The 18,394-nt window shown below is 42.6% G+C and overlaps 1 protein-coding gene across 2 annotated transcripts; it reads left to right on the forward strand.

Moving 5' to 3' along the window:
- Positions 1-17: 17 nt before the first annotated feature.
- GMCL1 (germ cell-less 1, spermatogenesis associated) lies at positions 18-16,681 on the forward strand. 2 transcript variants are annotated; one of them, XM_082230171.1, is made up of 14 exons: positions 25-374; positions 2,130-2,253; positions 3,456-3,552; positions 4,363-4,460; positions 5,511-5,623; positions 6,330-6,395; positions 6,520-6,604; positions 7,987-8,077; positions 8,635-8,775; positions 9,764-9,833; positions 13,605-13,680; positions 14,015-14,160; positions 15,013-15,100; positions 15,298-16,681. In XM_082230171.1, exons 1-14 carry the CDS (start codon positions 142-144, stop codon positions 15,424-15,426), a joined length of 1,557 nt encoding a protein of 518 aa, XP_082086297.1. In that variant the 5' UTR covers positions 25-141; the 3' UTR covers positions 15,427-16,681. The 2 variants fall into 2 exon arrangements, 1 of the variants encoding a protein (XP_082086297.1); XR_014221496.1 differs by lacking the exon at positions 15,298-16,681 and having other exon boundaries at positions 18-374; positions 13,605-13,717; positions 15,013-15,094.
- Positions 16,682-18,394: the final 1,713 nt, after the last annotated feature.

Genomic DNA, 18,394 nt, shown 5'->3' on the forward strand with positions numbered 1-18,394 from the left:
TGTGCCGTTGCGGCGCATGCGCTGTGCGTCGGCCGGCCGCCGTGGCTATAATGGCGGCGGCCGTTGCTGCCGCTGGTCGCTGAGTCGCCGGCGGCCGCGGCCTTGGCGTGGGCCCCATGAGGAGGAGGCAGGCGAGCGGCCATGGGCTTGCTGAGCAGCAGGGCGTGGCGGGGACGGCCGGCGGCGGCCGCCGCTGCCCCTCACGGCGAAGGTCCGGCGGGGGCTGCGGCGGCGGGCCTGAGGGGCGTCGGAGGCCGAGGCTGGGCTGCCGTCGCCGCCAAGAGGAAGCGGGGCGACCTGGGCGCGTACCCGAGCGACACGGACAGCGACGACGAGAGCGAGAGGGAGGAGCGGCTGCTCAACACCCCGAGGAGGTACTTCGCCTCAGGGCAGCGGCGCGTTCGCCTGCGGGACTCGCTGCCTCAGGATGCCGCCCTGGAGGACCCGGTTGAGGCCTCCAGCGTCCGAGGCAGCCAGCCTCCGAGGACCAAGCGGGGGCCGCTGCGGGGAACTGCGCTGGGCTGCAGGTGAAAGGGGGGGGGGTCATCGGCCTTCTGCAGCCCCCTCCGGGGAACCGAGGCAGCCGCTTCATACCGAGTCAGGCCGATGCGATTCCTGCGTTGCAGGAGGTTGGACTAGATGATCCTCGGGACCTTGCCAACTCCTACCATGCTGTGATCGGCCCATCTTGCTCAGTGCTTTCTACAGGGCCAGTGGTTCCCAAACATTAAACCACAGAGCCGAGGACTTGCCTATCAGAAGGTCGGCAGTTCGAATCCCCACGACGGGGTAAGCTCCCGTTGCTCGGTCCCTGCTCCTGCCAGCCTAACAGTTCAAAAGCAGGTCAAGTGCAAGTAGATAAACAGGTACCACTCCGGCGGGAAGGTAAACGGCGTTTCCGTGCGCTGCTCTGGTTCGCCAGAAGGGGCTTAGTCATGCTGACCACATGAAGCTGTACGCCGGCTCCCTCGGCCAATATAGCAAAATGAGCGCCGCAACCCCAGAGTCAGCCACAACTGGACCTAATGGTCAGGGGTCCCTTTACCTTACCACCATAAACTTGTCCCCGTGCCCCCCATTATTCAGAATATTGCATGCCTCACTGAGGAAGATAACGCCACAAAATTTAAAATAGTAACAACTGATTGCATATTAATTCAAAACCCAGTTAAAACTGTTTAGTTTAATTCGGCCTTTCTCAAAGTTGGGTCCCCAGGTGTTGAAATACAACTCCCATCACACCTCACTACCAGGACAAGTGATTGGGGTGATGGGATTTGTAGTCCAACAACATCTGGTGAGCCAAGTTTGAGAGGGGATGAATTAATTCAACCAAATGTGACCCAGTGGCATCAGCTTGTCAAAATCTGTTAGTCATTTGCGCTACCAGCAGCCACCTGCCACGCCACTTAGTGCCTCCCACTAGGAATTTCTCTGCCCCCTACAGTGACTGAGAGGAGCATTCCAGGGTTTCAGACAGGGAGTCTCTCCCAAGCTGTACCTGGAGATCCCAGCAGGGATTGGACCCAGGCCCTTCTTCAGGCAAAGCAAATGCATTACTTTTGAGCTACTGGCCTTCCCATTTTGCAGATTCAGGCACTATTGTAGCACGAACAGAAGTTCCAACAGAACGTGCACATGCCTGGCAACATCTTAAAAGTAGCTAAATGACATACATTCCTGGCGCCTTACGTGAGCCTGTGTTTTAAAGCTAAACTAGATATGATCCTCAGCAGCAGGATGAGGCTGGTAATGCAAAAAAATTATGTCCCTTATGAGAGCTTCCAGGCAGGTAAAGGAAATGGCATTGGCAGAGCCAGAATATGCTCTGTAGTATCCACCTTTTAAAGGCTTTTTTAGAAGGCTCATGATTGCTTTTAGAATTACTCCTGATTGCTTCAGCTCATAAAGAAGCATGATGTTGGGATAACTGTAGGCTTTCTTAAACAAAATGTAACTTGAAACCAACCTTGTAACCATTGACTTTGGTAAAAACCATGGAAAGTGGATCAAATTGGTTCAGTGGGATGCTTGCAATGAAGGTTCATCTGTCCAACAAGCTTTCAAAATGTTATGTTTAGTGTTACGTGCTGGAATTCAACACTTGTTTTTTCCCCCCCTTAATCCAGGAAAAAATTAAAAAGCACTTCCAAGTATATATATCAGACTTTATTTCTAAATGGTGAAAACAGTGATATTAAGATTTGTGCTCTGGGAGAAGAATGGAACTTGCACAAGATATACTTATGTCAGGTAAGAATAAAATATTTTTTCCAGGCAGATCTTGGGCTCTAATTCTAAATACCTTTATTAGGGAGCAAGTCCCACTGAACTCCGTGGAACTTGTTTCTGAGTAAGCATGCAGGGGATAGTGCCGTTAGACACACTCTCCTTATCCCTTGCCTGCCGCTATGTCCAGAATTCTCAAGAGCAGCAGTGAGGTGTACATTAATGGCTAACAAAGCATACTTTAGCTTAGCTTGAATAAATTAAACATAACATAATGTTTCCCTTGGAAAAGATAAGGTTGTCAAAGGGAATATACTACTGTACAAATAGACTTTATTCTTTTGATCTCTCAGGTAAACCTCTGTGAGTGATAGCATCTCATAATGGGGTCACCTCCTGCTGTGATGGAAAGTTCTAGTAGAGCAGTAATTTTCACTTCCTTGGATGGAAAACTAGCTATTTCTAGTTTTATATGAATTACATTTTATTGAAAAGGTATACTTACATGGTGTGTGTATGTGTGTGTTAATTTACCTACACCTAACTTTGTATGGATATGGCAATGTATGTATGTCTGTAGCATGAGACCACCCTTGTACATCTATTTGTATGTCTTGTATGTGGTTCCTTTTCCAGTACCCTTCTAAATTGCTGCCCATGGGAGTTTTTGTTCAAATTTCAGGCAGTATTCAATATTATTGTAATTACTTCTTCCCCCTCTTGTTTTACAGTTGGTAGTTTAGGTTTGTTTGGATAAAATTATTCATAATCTTAGTTGTGTTTTCTCCAAACTTAGTTAAAACTTCCTGAAACAGGAAGTTGTGACTTAATGGTGATGTACTAACCAGGAATGAAAGCCTTGTTTGATCCTGGTTTTTGTTCCTGAATCTATTTCAGAGATAATGGGAAACCATAGCTTGCTTTAACTAGGATCAAACACTAGAGTAGGTACATGGGGTGGTGGGTACTACATGGTCTGAACACTCGTTTCTAGTGTCATAAACCATGGCATATAAAGTTGAGAGTGTTCAGACTGATACTTTAGAGATCAAACATGCTTGAAATAAAGGCTAATGAAGAATTTGCTTGAAATTTATTAGGAATGGAAGAGATCTGCCATAATGCCTCCTGATATGGACATACAGCTTACTTTTTTTGTACCATATTAATTTGCATATATTCTTACATTTTAAGCATTTGAATTAAATTCAGGGTCTTTTTTGTAGTCTGGCTACTTTTCGAGTATGTTCAGCGGTTCTTGGAAGGAATCGGAAATGGATACAATAGAATTGGAAATTCCTGATCAGAATATTGATGTAGAAGGTAAGCAAAGGATGATGTTCCTTTTTTACAGAAGACATGGGTACTTGTCAAGTCAGCTAAGATTTTTTATTATTATTATCAAAAGTTGTTTATTAAAACATTATTTGAATCACATTTACAGTTGGAAATTTGGGGAATGTGTTGGGAGAAGATTCTAGAGAACTCATTAGAAAATGGGTTTCTCCATTTGGGAGTAGTGTTAAAGAAAGTAGCCAGGCACCTTGGGACTTCTTTAAAACTTTTTATGTTGTCAGTGTGAAAAACACAAGATGAACTGACCCACTCCCACCAGAATTTTTATTACAAAAGAGCAGAGCATTTGAAAATCTGTTTTTTATTTGTTGATGTAGAAAACAGTTGTTTGCTAAAGTCTGCCTACTCTGTTCCAGTGACTTAAGAGTTACCCCTTAGTTTTAGGTTAGGTTGGCTATTATGGATCATTGGTGTAACGTAGGATTTTATATTTGTCATGTTCCTGACCTGTCATAATAGCTGTTTCTGTTGAGCTGTTTGGCTTCTCAGCAGCTTTTCCCTGCTGCTTAATACTTCTTAATGCATTTGACTGCTTTTCCTACACAGGATATACTCCTCCAAGTTTCTTAGTTGCTAGTTCTGCAGTTTGTTTTCCTTTCTTAAGTGTTGTCGATGTGTTGGAAGTTCTTAGAGGGTTTCCGGACATTAAATTTTTAAACATCACTTGAACACTTGCATTTGATGGAAAGGAATTAATTAACTAAAAACACTAATAATTTAACTGTGTGTAATATACCCATCCTCTACATTTGCTTTGATGGGATGCTTGTTTCCCAGCCTTACAGGTAGCATTTGGGTCACTTTATCGAGATGAAGTGTTAATAAATCCCAGCAGAGTCATTGCACTCCTAGCAGCAGCCAGCATGCTGCAATTGGTAAGTAGAAATGGCTACCTTTATTTGGCACCCTCCCCCTTCAGTTTATAAGCTATGGGGCATTTGTAAAATGTTTAACTTGGTAAAAGACCCAGAGTCATCATCCGGTGCCCTTTTCTGTGAACCCCCTCCATAGGGGTCTAGAGGGTGGCAACATGGGAAGGGGCCTTTTCAGTGGTGGTTCCATGCTTGTGGAATTCTCTCCCTAGCAAGGCATGCTGGCACCTTCTTTATATGTTTTAGACACCTGGGTAAAACCTTTTTGTTTTACCTGGGCTGGTGGCCTTTCATTTTGAGGGTTTTCCGAGATTTGTGGGGCAGGATCTGTGAGACCTGTCTTTAATTTTTATAGATGTGTTTTTAGGCTTTTGTTGATTGTGTATGTTATAACAGATTTGTGTTCATACTATTTTTGTAAGTTGCTTTATTCGTCATTTTCCTGACAAAAGGGACCCAAATATAAATGATGATAATATGTCAGAAGACTCATTTCATAATGCAAAGCTGAACATTTTATGAATGCCCTGTAACTTTTCCTGTTAACAATCTCCATCTTCTGCTGCTTCTCTGTATTATATATGCAATGTATGTGTTCAAAGGTTGTATGTTCAATCCCTCTAAGGCAGCAGTGGGGAACCTCTGGCCCTTCAGTTGGTGTTGGACTCCCAGCTTTCCTTCAGCCCCAGCCAGCATGGTCAAGGTCTAGGGATTTGAGAATAGTGGACCAACAGCACCTGGAGGGCTGCAGGTTCCCTGCTCCTGCTCCAAGGGCTCTCATGTAGGAAAGCTAGAAAAGTGTCTTTTTGGACTGCTGCTAGCAGTTCATGCACACAATAACTAGTTTGACTTGGCATAAATAGTTTCTTATGTTTCAAAATGGGGGCAACCGAACAATGCTTAAACTGGAGGTATATATAGGTTTTTTCCAGGCTTTTAGGTATTATCAATACTTTATCTACTGAGTTCACCTTCTTCCTAGGCTATTCTGGAAAGTAGATTACACATACTATTTAGGCATTGGAGTTTTTTTCTGTCATTGTGTATTTTCAGGATGGCTTAATACAGCAATGTGGTGAGACAATGAAGGAAACAATTAATGCAAAAACTGTGTGCAGCTATTATAATTCTGCAGGAACATATGGATTAGATTCCCTGAAAAAAAAGCAAGTATCTTCTTTGCATTGAAATGAGCTTTATCTAATGAGAAGGCATTTCTAAAAATAGTGTGATTCCCCTTGGAATCACTTTGGGAAGCAGCTAATGTGGCTCCTTCATGGGCATTCTTTCATCTTCCTGTTTTGTACATTACTCTGAAAAGTATGTTCTTTGGGATATGCATGTTCCTATAAAAAATAAGTTTTAGGTAAGTAAAAGTAGGTGTGACATTCTGAAAACATTTCTGCCCAATACAGTGCAGCTGGGACTTCTGAGCATTGTGGGCTGTGGTATCCGGGAATCAGAAAATTGGAAGGATGACACAGGCTCAGAGTGATACTTTATTTCAGGCTTCCTCAAACTCAGCCCTCCAGATGTTTTGAGACTACAATTCCCATCATCCCTGACCACTGGTCCTGCTAGCTAGGGATCATGGGAGTTGTAGGCCAAAAACATCTGGAGGGCCGAGGTTGAGGAAGCCTGGTTTATATTGTTGGATGCATTGGAAATGTAAGATCCATGGTGGGGGTGAAGGGGATTATAGCAGAGTGGGCGGGCATTGCATGTGGGGACTTCATGGTATACGGTGATATTTGGTAATACGGAGCAAGTATCTACTCTGCAAGTTGTTTAAAATGTTCTTCTAGATGTTTAATTGTTTGGGGAAATCATCTTTCTGTGCACTCTGATAAGACTGATATATGTTAAATCTAGGTGCCTTGAATGGCTCTTAAACAACCTGATGACACACCAGTGTGTGGAACTCGTCAAAGAACTCAGGTATTGAGATTTCAGCTATCTTGGATTAACTGAGATATTGAGAGATGTTTAGCCTAAAATTATACAAATTTAAATGAATCTGTTCATTACCTTGACATTTCATGTGCCATGTCTTCTGTTCCAGTATAAACCTCATGAAACAGCTGATCAGTTCCTCTAACCTGTTTGTCATGCAAGTGGAGATGGATGTGTACACTGCTCTGAAAAAGGTAGTAACCAAGGCCCAGATAGTCCTGTTTGTGTGAAACAGTTGCCCTATTGTTGGATTTGCACCAAACCAGGCTTAATCCACAGTTGCTCTGGTCCAGGTGCTGCTTTGTCATAAAACATTCTTATTTCTAGTACAGGCAGCCCCTGTTTACAAGGCAATTAATTTCGAAGGCACCATGTGCATCAGTGAAATCGTGTATACAGTGGTACAGTGGTGCCTCGCAAGACGAAATTAATTTGTTCTGTGAGTTTTTTCGTCTTGCGAATTTTTCGTCTTGTGAAGCACGGTCAAGTTGCAACTGCACCTCTTCAAGCAGTTTTAAGAAAAAGGAAACAAACTTGCAGGACGTTTTCGTCTTGCGAAGCAAGCCCATAGGGAAATTCGTCTTGCAAAGCAACTAAAAAAAAAAAAAACTCTTTCGTCTTGCGAGTTTTTCGTCTTCCGAGGCATTCGTCTTGCGAGGTACCACTGTACCTTGGTTCTCAAACTTGATCTGTTCTGGAAGTCTGTTCCAAAACCACAGTGTTCCAAAACCAAGGCACGCTTTCCCCTAGAAAGTACTGTAATGCAAAATGGATTAATCTGTTTAGGACTTTTAAAAACAACCCCTAAAACAGCAATTTAACATGAATTTTACTCTCTAACAAGACCATTGATCCATAAAATGAAAGCAATAATCAATGTACTATACTATAAAATAAAAATTTAAATTATTATTTTTCTTACCTGCACTGATGATAGTCATTGTTTGGATGGGGGACTTTTATCCATTTCCGCAGTCACACAATCAATCAGTCAATCAGTAGCTGAACTGGGTTCCACACAGTCCCAAAAACAAATTAACCAAAAAGGCCTCAAAAACAAAAACACAAAATAAATAGCAAGAACAAAAGTGCCAAGCATCAAACCTAATCCATTCCGGACATCTATTTGACTTCCGAAATATTCGAAAACCAGGGCACAGCTGATTGGTGCAGGCACCCTGGAAACAATAGCCGAAAGCCACATTGGACATTCGGCTTCTGAAAAACATTCGAAAACTAGAACACTTACTTCCAGGTTTTCAGTGTTTGGGAACCAAGGTGTTTGAGAACCAAGGTGACACTGTAATTGAAACCCATTGAAAAAGCCTGCAAACCCCCCATTCTGCCTCTGCCCTGCCCCCCTTTCCACTCTTTTAATAGCGTTTCAGAGACGTCGTTATGATGTTTCTGGGCTACTTCAAGGTTTGGCACAATGCGCGTAAACATTGTCACACTCATACTGAACGCACGTAAATAGGGCTGCTTGTAAAAGGTGTGTGTGTGTGTGTGTTTTCACACTGAATGAAAAATGTTCCAATGGAAAATTTTAAACTTACACCATTTTATTTTTATCCAGTGGATGTTCCTTCAACTGGTGCCTTCTTGGAATGGATCTCTAAAGCACCTTTTAAATGAAGCAGATGTTTGGTTTTCCAAGCGTAAAAAAGGTATTTGTGCAGCTCTGGAGTTTGTGAATGACTGTGCATGTTGGAAATCTAAAATCTTCTCTTTGTGCAAGATGTACCTTGAAGATGTTAACACGCAATTGGCCTATTTAATGTGGGCTGGAAAGCATTTATCCTTTATTTAGCTTCATAATCCATAGTTTATGTGTGATCCTGAGCACTTTAAAAAAAGCAGGATCTAGTTGTATTAAAACAGGCAAAATTAAAGTGAGTGAATGAAAATAAAATTGTTCCAATTTAAAGGAAAATCTGATATTTTTCACCTTTGCCTGCAGAATGCATTTCCCACTTTCTGTTACTGTACAATTGACCATAAATAGTTTGGGTGGAATCCAATGAAGTCATTGTTAGCAGAATGACTTCTGTGAGTGCAACAACACTTCTCTTGATGTGTGCTCCCACACACCCCGAAATTGGCTTCAGAGGGTTGAGTGATCCCCCAGAGCAGATTTGGGAGGAGGGGCAGGGCCAGTTCAACTGCGCAAGCTTAACGAAAAAGTTTTTGAACTCATAACGTCTTGCTTATTATCACATTGCAGATTTTGGGGATGGCATCTCATTCTTGGAATCAGAACCAGGAAGTGCATTTTTGGCAGTTTTCAGACACTTACGGCTGCAGTACATAGTCAGCGATCTGGCATCAGCAAAAATTGTTGAGCGAGATGGTCTGATACCTGCAGGTAAGATTGGAGCAGCTCTCTCTTTCTCCCTTGGCCGCAGACAAGGTGGGTTCAGGACTGAATATGTGGCAATGCTGAGGGGGGTCAGATCCAATTTACTAATGTGAAAGTGGTGTGGATCAAGCGGTGTGGATCAAGTGGGGTTTTGGTGCAAAGGATTCCTACAGCTTAATGCAGGATTGCAGGATCTCTGATTAGGAATACCATTTCCCTGTCCCCTCAAAATGCAGGGACTGGTGAACATGCTTCCGTAGCTATAGTGCTGTCCCGGGCTCAGGTTCCATATGTGGTGAATGTCATAAGTGAAAGGCTTATTTGGTTGCAGTATGTTCTAGGCTTGTGTTTTCTGCATGTCTTGGGAATGCCGCCATACGATTGTCGCCGTAGAGTTTATTCTAGTTTAGTAAACAAGAAAGTTTTGGCACTCTCTGGAAGTTGTTGGGAGGAACTGGGGTTTTGTGTCAACATGACAAGGTGGAAGATTTTACAGAAAAATGCAGAACTAAACTGAGTGAGATTTAATGGTAGAAAGGGAAGCTGAAGGGGCATGAGAATGAGGTGAACTGGCAAATGTTGAGATGAGAGGAAATTAGTGATTTGGAACTGAGGCCTGTTTAAGTTGGACTGAAGTGGCAAAAAGGATGGATGAATTAAATACTCTGAGCACCAAATTTTATAGAAACCATTCCAGGTAAGGTCTTAGCTGAAACTGGATTACCTAGGCACAAATTAATGACTGCCCATTTTTCATTTTAACCATAGTAGTGTGTGTGTGTTTGTGTGCATGTTCTTTCAAACAATGGAACCCCCCTTCTTTTTCTTTACTTCTATCACACTAGCTGAATCATTTAGTGTAGAGTGGTGGGATCCTATAGTTTAGCAACATGCATAGATTTGTCTAAGTTATAAGACTTTTTAAAGTGCTGCTTAACTTATATTCCCCATCTGTAAAAGACCCACTTTGATTTTTTTAAATTTTAAATTTTAGAATGGCTGTCCTCTGTTTACAAACAGCAGTGGTTTGCCATGCTCAGAGCAGAACAAGACAATGACATTGGGTATGTATAGCACACCCCTTTTCCTATAAGTTTGTAAGTGCACCCCCTTCTCCTCCGGTACAGGCATCTCAGAATGTGGCTCTCATAATGAAAGAGAAAAACAAAGTGTGGCTAATTTAACATTTTCAATTTAAGAGTTCCAGTCTTTTGGGGGTGGCTGTCTGCAGCAGCCCAGAAATTTTGGCTTTCTGTGTTCAACAGATGCTTAGTGCTTCCATCATTCCCAGAGTCATCTGATCATGCCTATGGCAGTGTTGGAAAAGAGGGAAGTGGCTGCTTTTTTCATTCTCCAAAGCCTGGTGCAAAGGATGAAAGGACCCTGCCCCTCTCCCTGAGGCTTCTGTATATCCTAGAGATTTAGGGAACAAGCTTAGTCTTGGTTTCCAGTAGCCCAGGGCCTTTTCAGCATTGCTTGCACTGTGTGTTCCTTCTGCAAAACCAAAACAGCGAAAATTCAATGCTTCTGCAATTTGCAGAGTACTTGAGAGAAATTCTGTTGTTATTTGCACCTTAATGAATGGATTTCTGGCGGCCTGGTTCTGTGACTTTTATTTTTAGTGCAGTTGAAGTTTATTTAATAAAATTAATACATTAAGTTGGCTTTTACATTATGATATGAATGAAAGCCTTTTCACACACTTTGCTGAAGATGTTACATAACTGGTTGTGCTTTTACGTTGTAGAGAGCAGCTTTCATAGTACAAATGTAAACTTCATGAGCATCAAACGTTTGGCCACTCAAGTTGGTCCTGTAATCAGTGCTTTCTTTGGGAAAGAACTTGCATTTCTCTGTGTGCTTTAATCTTGATGCTCATGAATTTGAAGCTTGCCCTTCACATATATAGCTTTGTTTTTGTTTTATTTAAAAAACATTTCCCAAACCTTCCCCATAAAGAATTGCACTGATTCACACTCTTTGTAGGTGTTGCCCTTTTTAGCCATTTGCCTATTAGCTTAAACGAGGAAGTATACAGATTCCAAAATCAAATGCCCACAGTACCTTTGCAGTCCAGTCCTCTGTGCATATTCACCCAGAAGTTAGTCTCTCTGAGTTCTAATGGCATTTACTCTCTAACTGCTCTAGATTAACCAATGGCCTGATTATGTAGAATGCAGCTTCAGTCTATTACAAAGATACTGAGGCACAGTGCATTGAAACAAGCAAATCATTAAACTGAATTATTTCAGTTTGAGAGAAGCAGGATAAAGTTTTCTAAATACATGGTCAGAGAAGATAATATCCAGAATTCCAACTTTTCAGTAGTAACTTCTGCAATATGTCATTTACAGTTTTAAGTTATTTGCTTTCTACCTATGAAAGGTTTCCTGCCTAAGCTTTTATGATGTCCAAGATGTGTGTGTGTGTGTGTACACATTTGTTTTATAGTTTTTTTACTGTGATCTGAGCTGCACAGAATGCTACGCCTTGGTTTTGGCTATGTGGATGAGCCTCCACAAACCTGAGGTTGCACTTGGGCTTGTGTGTTCCTCCTGTTCCTCCTCACACAGCCAAAAGGAGGACTTCTGCCAAGTGTAATTTAACTTTTAAAAGAGCCTCAGCTTAGCATTATGTACAAACCAGGTTCCTTGTGTAAAGCAAAGTTTAATTTAATCAGCCAGCTCTGTAACCTATTGTTTGAAGTTGGTTTATTATAAAACTTATCAGACAAGGATGGAGGGAATGCACAAGTAGGACATGTATATGTGTGGTTTGTGCGAATTGTGTGTGTGTTGCTTTTACTTCACCCACTGGCATGCAGTGCCCAGAAGGGAACCCAGCCGTCAGCTGGAATGCGTTGTATTCCGTGCTAGTCATAATTGTAGTAGGCCCATTGAAATGAATAGGTGTGCCTAACTTGGATCCATTTAATTTCATTGGGTCTGCTCTGAGTAGTGGTTAATTGGATACAACCCTCCAGTCACTTACAGACTCACTGTTAAGACCGTGTTCATGGAAGACAATCTTACTCAGCTAGGAGGGATCGCCCAAAAAGAAGAAGAACGCTCAATTCTAAGACTTCTGAAAAGCTTTTGAGGAGTACTTCTCCAAAGACTGAATAAATTTAGCAGGCATGCGATAAAAGGGAGGGGGTCCTTTTATGGATCAATGACTTGTTACAGAGCAGGAACCAGAGGTTAGGAGTAAAGGGAGGGAAGTACGCTATGGGATCCCTCAAATAAGGGGGCGTATTTTGAGCTATTAACCCCTCCCATCTGCTTAACTCGAGTTCTTTGTTGTTGCAACCTCCAGTGGTAAGGATGGAATATTGTGACTCCTCAAAGTGCATGGTAGGCAGAGTAGCTGTAAGCGTTCTGATAACACAAGTGTTGGTCATCTGTCCTTCCTACTGGCAGTTCTTCTGTTTGTACCAAGCAACATTTCACCACCGTTCTCCATTGCCAAGTTCCTGCTTGTGGAATTGTGGTTCTGCAGATTTGGGGTTAGTGATGTAGCTCCCTTGTTGTGATGGTTCTCACTCCTGTTCTTACTGATCTTGACACACTCAATTTTTTAGTTTTTTTGTTGTAATGGTTGCATAACTCACCATTTTAATGGTAAGGCTCATTGTTGAGTCCAAATAGGTAGGATATATTGTAAAATACGTAAATGTGAGAACTGTGTTTGTTTCTTGGGGTGCTTCTGCTCCTGGTGTGTGTGCTGTACTCATCTACTCCTTTTGTTGGACTCCCCTCCACTGGAACTAGGCCAGCCTGGAGGGTCGTAAACATTTTGCATTGGTTAGCAGGAGTATTTTTACTTAGTCTTACACTTGTGTAATGTTATACAAATGAAAGGTTCAAAAGTGAGTTCTGAGCAAGATCAGACTAGGCTGAAAACCTTCCTACCACTGTCACCCAACTAGTTTTCTCCCTTGTACTGGCAGGATCCTGCAAGAAGCTGATCTACTTGCATAATCTTTGGCCTCTACCAGAACAAGATGGCTCAGTAGCAATCTTATCCTGGACTTTTGTATATAAACCCAAGGAATGGATCAGACTGATAATAATTTAATAATGGTTTTATTATTTATATGCCACCCATCTGACTCTGTTGCCTCAGCCACTTTGTGTGGCTCCCAACAAAATATTAAAAACATAAGAAAACATCAACCATTAAAAAGTAAGACAGTGCGCAGGCAAGTGGGGTCTCAACCAGCATACCAGATGGAGCAAGACAGCCACCCTGGGCGCAGAATTAACCTGCACCTCCATGGACAGCTGAGTTCATAAAGACCCCAGGCTGCACACCTGGTCCCTTAGGGGAACAGTTACCCCATTCAGGACCAGGGAGCCCCCCCCCCCGCTTGCCCCCAGTACCCAGAAACAGTACTTCTGCCTTGTCTGGATTCAACCTCAATCCATTTACTACCATCCATTGTCCAACCGCCTCCAGACACACCAGATGTTCACCGCATTCATTGGATCCACTTTAAATGAGAGGTAGAGCTGGGTATCATCCGCATACTGGTGAACACTGAGCCCAAACCCCCTGATAATCTCTCCCAGCAGCTTCATATAGATGTTAAAATGCATGGGGGAGAGAACAAAGCCTTGAGGTACCCCACAGGTGACCGCCCAGGGGTCCGAACACTCATTCCCCAACACTGCTTTAAGGATGAGCAAGGAACTTTGATGCTAGCAGAAGGGAGTGTTTCCAACACATTTGCAGTTTGTCTTGGATATTTATGTACATGATTTCACAGGCTACTTTTCTTGCTCTTTCATCTGAAAAGATGACATTTTTAAAAAGGCTCTTTTGTATGTCCAAAGGCCTCAAGAAATTAATAAGGACGAGCTGGAAGCAAATAGCATGCGGTGTGGCAGGAAACTTGCAAAGGGTGGCGAGGTAAGCACAAGTGTTTTTCCATGCCCTTTCAAAGCGGGTAATTCATTAACAATATTTGTGAGTGGTTTGCTGAAAATTGGGTTATAATGCAAATAGTGTTTTTATAAACAAATTCTTACGAGTCTTAAGTACCTTAATTGACATCTAGATATACAGGTGGTATGCCAACATGCCATCACTATTGATAACAGCCACCATAGAGCTTTTTAGCAATAAACCTATTGATAGATTGAGATCAAAATAGATCTGTGGCAAACTATTCAGGTGTAAAACTAAAGCATATGTTTAGTATGTAACTATATGTTGGGGCAATGACCTCCTTTATTTCTTCAAGTATTGTTGGCGATGGACAGGTTTCAACTTTGGCTTTGATCTGCTGGTGACTTACACCAACCGCTACATCATCTTCAAGCGTAACACTTTGAATCAGCCGTGTAGTGGCTCAGTCAGCTTGCAGCCCCGGAGGAACATTGCTTTCAGGTGAGTGCACTGTGGTTCTGCCTGCTTATCTCCACCCTGGACTCTGTTTCAGGGTCACCCTATACTGTGTTGCATTAGTGAGGAGGTACTTTTCCCCTGATGTCACTGAGAAATATTCTGAGTGTAGAGGACAGTGTTGCACGTCCTAGCTGTTGGCAGTTTAAAGAATCAACTTTTGAGAAATTGCCCTTTAGTGTGATTTATTAGAGTCCCCTTGCTGCTGCTCTCTCCATCCCAAAATATGGGTGCTAGGGAAGGGAGGGGGGAATATATCCATTTAGCGTCCTTTGGTAGCATGTATCCAAGCTGTCCCCACCCCACAGTTTTTTCAGAGAAAAGGCAGGAAAGATCAAGCGTGGAAAGAAAGATGAAGAGCATGACTTGGGAGCAATGGATTAAGGCACCCTTTCTCCCCTCTGCCCAAATTCCTCCTGGGTTCCAGTTTGTGTATAGATAGTGGGGAATTTGCTAGGTGGTTTGTAGATACAATATTATGGCACTTGCCAAGTCATACAGACAATTCCAGTCCGTAGAAGCCTGTGTTTAGGGGCAAAATGTATACCAACATAATAACACTGGCACAGCGTTTACCATTGTAAGGGTTGCCAGTGTCTGCTGGCAGCTTTAGAGATTCCTTCCTTCCTTCCTTCCTCATATCGCCCTATATACTGGAAGAGACTGTATAGCTTCTGTCAACTGTAATGCTGACTATAAAAGATGACATTTTTTCTCTACCTGCCATTCCTAAGGCCCCACCCCCACCAAAAAAACCCATACAAACAGTTCTTCTGATTCCCCCCCCCTCCCAAATCGGTTCCAGCTTGCTTAGTGTAACTTTTTATTTGCCCTTAGGTTGCGTCTGGCTTCTTTTGATAGCAGTGGGAAGCTTATTTGTAGCAGAACAGCAGGATATCAGATATTAACCCTTGAAAAAGATCAGGTATGTGTTTTCAGCACCTTGGCTCATTTCAGATGCTACTGCAAGGAGACACTGGCTCTTCTTCCCTTGAAAAGTGTTTCCAGGGAACAACAGCAGGAAAAAGAACAGAGAATAGGACAGAATGAATTCTCTGAATTATAAGGGGGAAATACTGTGTCCTTTGTTACAAAAAATACAATTTTGCTTTTGCTTTTCAGGAACAGGTGGTGATGAATTTGGACAGCCGACTGCTGGTTTTCCCTCTGTATATTTGCTGCAACTTCCTGTATACGTCCCCAGAGAAAAAGACAGAGACTGATGGACAGCTGGATAACCTAGAAAGCTGAGTCTTGTTCTCATGGCTTTTTTATTTCAAGTGCCCTTGCTGCACAGAGAGAAAAGTAATAAAATGGCCTTACACACTGTAGCAGAAGAAATGCAGCTTCCACCCCTTATCTGTACATTCCTATGCATATCTGAAAGGTTTCCAACACAATTTTGGCATTTTTCCTGTGGCTCTTAAGAGAGCCCAAGGGAAGGCTACACTTGAGAATCATTACCAGTTTCAGACAAGATAAAAATGCAGCTAACTAAACTGGACATGTTCCTTAAATGTGAAGAGCACATCCGTAAAATCCATGATAATTACATGTGGGCTAACATGTAGGGTAATGCCTCTAGGTTTTGTTCTGAACTTGCAAATGTTAAGGGTCAGTTATAACCTTGATAAAACTCCACTGCTTTCAGTGGTTGTGCACCAGGGTTCACTGTTACCCCTTTATTTGTGCAATTTTTTAAAAAAAGAATTCATTTAGCATTTGGGACTTGTAAATATTTCCTAATGAGGAATATAATATATATTTACATGTATATCCAGTTTTGTTTTCAGGATTATATTTTTTCAACATTGGATGTATTTTTAAAGTTCATTTTGTGGATTACATAGAAGTAGAGGTGGGTCCAGTACATGGGTTTCATTGAACTAAAGTCCAGGCACAGGTTTCTCTGCAGACTGTCATGCCAGTATTGAGGGAATGATTTCTTGCATGTTTAAACACAAGACCACCCCCCAGTGCTGAGGATTGGACACATCTCTGCTTGTGGGGTAGCAAAGTCCAGACCCAAGGGCTCCTGCCTTTAAGAACTGTAAATGGTTTTGAACAGCTTTGTTCTTTGAAGAGCCATTTTTATGAAATTCTGAACCTTACGCAGCTCTTAAAGGGCGCAGGAGGCTTCTTGGGATCCGGCCTTCCAGCTCACTTGGGAAGGCTGTGGGGGTTGGAGCAGAACCTGGTGTGCTGTAGATAAAATGCATATGTATTCAAAGTGCTTGGCTTATGAAGAACTCTGCATGGTGTACCTTCCACACACAGGTTTACACTAGCATTCTGTTGGAGCTGTTGGGTTACCATGTACAGATTTTTAAAAAGTGATTTTAGTTTCATTACACAAATATTGGGAGTTTACATCCTAGTTATGCTCAGGAACTTGAGTGTGTTTGAACCCCCCTTTTTTTTAAGCTACATTGCAGAATCCAAATTAGGAACTGAGGTCAAAGCATTCATGTTTTGGTTCGTGTTTACTTTTTTGTTTACTTTTTTTTTTAATTGATCTATTAAAGGTGAGATGTAAGTGGATTTAGTCTGTACGTATTGGAGGGAAGGGGTTGCTGTGGAATTTATGCCTTTCAGTTTTTGTCATATACCCTTTGTATGCTATAATATATTAGCAAACTGTGAATAAACCATTCACAATTTATATTGCCTGGTACTGTTTTCTCTTTAGGGGTCTGCGTTGGGGGTCTGAGTCTGAAAAATAAGCAGAATGCCTTGTAAACATGATTTAACTGTGCTGCATGAAGAAGCGTTTCCTTTTGGTGGTCCTCAGTCTTCCAACATTCAGCTCCCACCCCGCTGAGAGGAGAAGATGATGATAAAGGTCTTCCTATCTGCTTTCACCACACTATATTTTTTGCTCCATAAGACACACCTAGTTTTTAGAGGAGGAAAGGGGGAAAGCCCCATTTTTTTGAGGATCGACTCACAGTTGTTGAGCTTACTTTGCAAAGGGAAAAATTCCTGTTTTTATGGGGTTCAACTCAGTTCTGCAGCTTCTTTAGGAAAGGAAACGGAGTCGTTTCTACAGTTTCCAGACAGATAATCTAATCAGCCAGTTACATGTTACTGGGGAAACAAACAGCCTCCATCTGCAGAACATTCAAAAATAGAGGCCTGGGCAAGAGGCTGGGGCCGGAAAGGGAGCCAGCGATCGACCACACATTCGCTCCATACGACGCACAGACATTTCCCCTTACTTTTTAGGAGGAAGAAGGTGTGTCTTATGGAGCGAAAAATGTAATTACAAAGCCCCAGCTATTGCCTCCCTCTGGCCCTTTTCTGGCTGGCTGGCAGCCTCTCTAGTTTTTTGGACAGTTGCTGCTTTTGGGAGTTGCTTCAGGGCAAGAGCAAAACCTAGATGACTGCCCCAGAGCTTTGGCATGTTACCCAGAAAGGCTTTGTGTTGAACTTCCGCCCTTCCAGCATTAGAAAGGTGGTCTGAGGAACAAATTCCCGGGATGGTGAATCCAGAGACAGTCAATGAGATAAGGTCTCCTGGGTTCTGCATTGCAAGAGTGCCATGATTATGGAGCTCTCAGTGCTGCTGAATGACCGCATGTGGTGTGGTCTGTTCAGGAATCCGCATGCCTTATTCTCAAGAGTGCATTGCCACGGTGCTGAAGTTTAAGGCTGCCCAAGCCAATGCTCTCTGCTTCAGAGTTGACTCGGGTACCACCACAGAGCAGAAGTTCCTTTCATAAGCAAAAGTGTGAATGGTGGGTTTATTTTGTGGGTGGGGTTTTTTCTGTGGGTGTTGCTGGGGTGCTGTGGGTGTGGGATCAGGATTCTTTGGGGTGTTGCAGGAGACTTTAACACTTCAACCCCTGCTATTTCCCGCTCCAGAACAAATTTGTGTGTTCTAGCACTAGAGATGGGGGAAGAAATATGATTCAGTTTGCATTGAAAGGCAACATTACCAATTCACACTTCCCAAAACAATATACAAATTGAAGAACAACTATCCTCCAACTGCATTGCAGTTTTCTGAGAAAGTGGTGTGTACAGTAATGCATCTACAGAAGTAAAGTTGTGCATACTGTACCTATGCAGATAATTGGGGTCCTAGTCGTTTGGGGCTTTTCTTTGACTCTATGATTCTAAGACCCTTCTTCCCTGGGGGTTCCCTTGGGGGTTCCCCAGCTTCTCTGCATCCAGCCAGTCCATGACACCACTGCAGTACAGCTTCCATCAGCTGCAA

The sequence above is a fragment of the Podarcis vaucheri genome (assembly GCF_965113315.1).
Source record: "Podarcis vaucheri genome assembly, chromosome: 7".
NCBI lineage: Eukaryota > Metazoa > Chordata > Lepidosauria > Squamata > Lacertidae > Podarcis > Podarcis vaucheri.

Coding starts and splice junctions, on each gene's coding strand:
- GMCL1 (XM_082230171.1), top strand. CDS start 142: ATGGGCTTGCTGAGCAGCAGGGCGTGGCGGGGACGGCCGGCGGCGGCC. Junction 3,553..4,362: donor TCAGAATATTGATGTAGAAG/GTAAGCAAAGGA, acceptor CTTGTTTCCCAG/CCTTACAGGTAGCATTTGGG. Junction 6,396..6,519: donor GAACTCGTCAAAGAACTCAG/GTATTGAGATTT, acceptor CTTCTGTTCCAG/TATAAACCTCATGAAACAGC.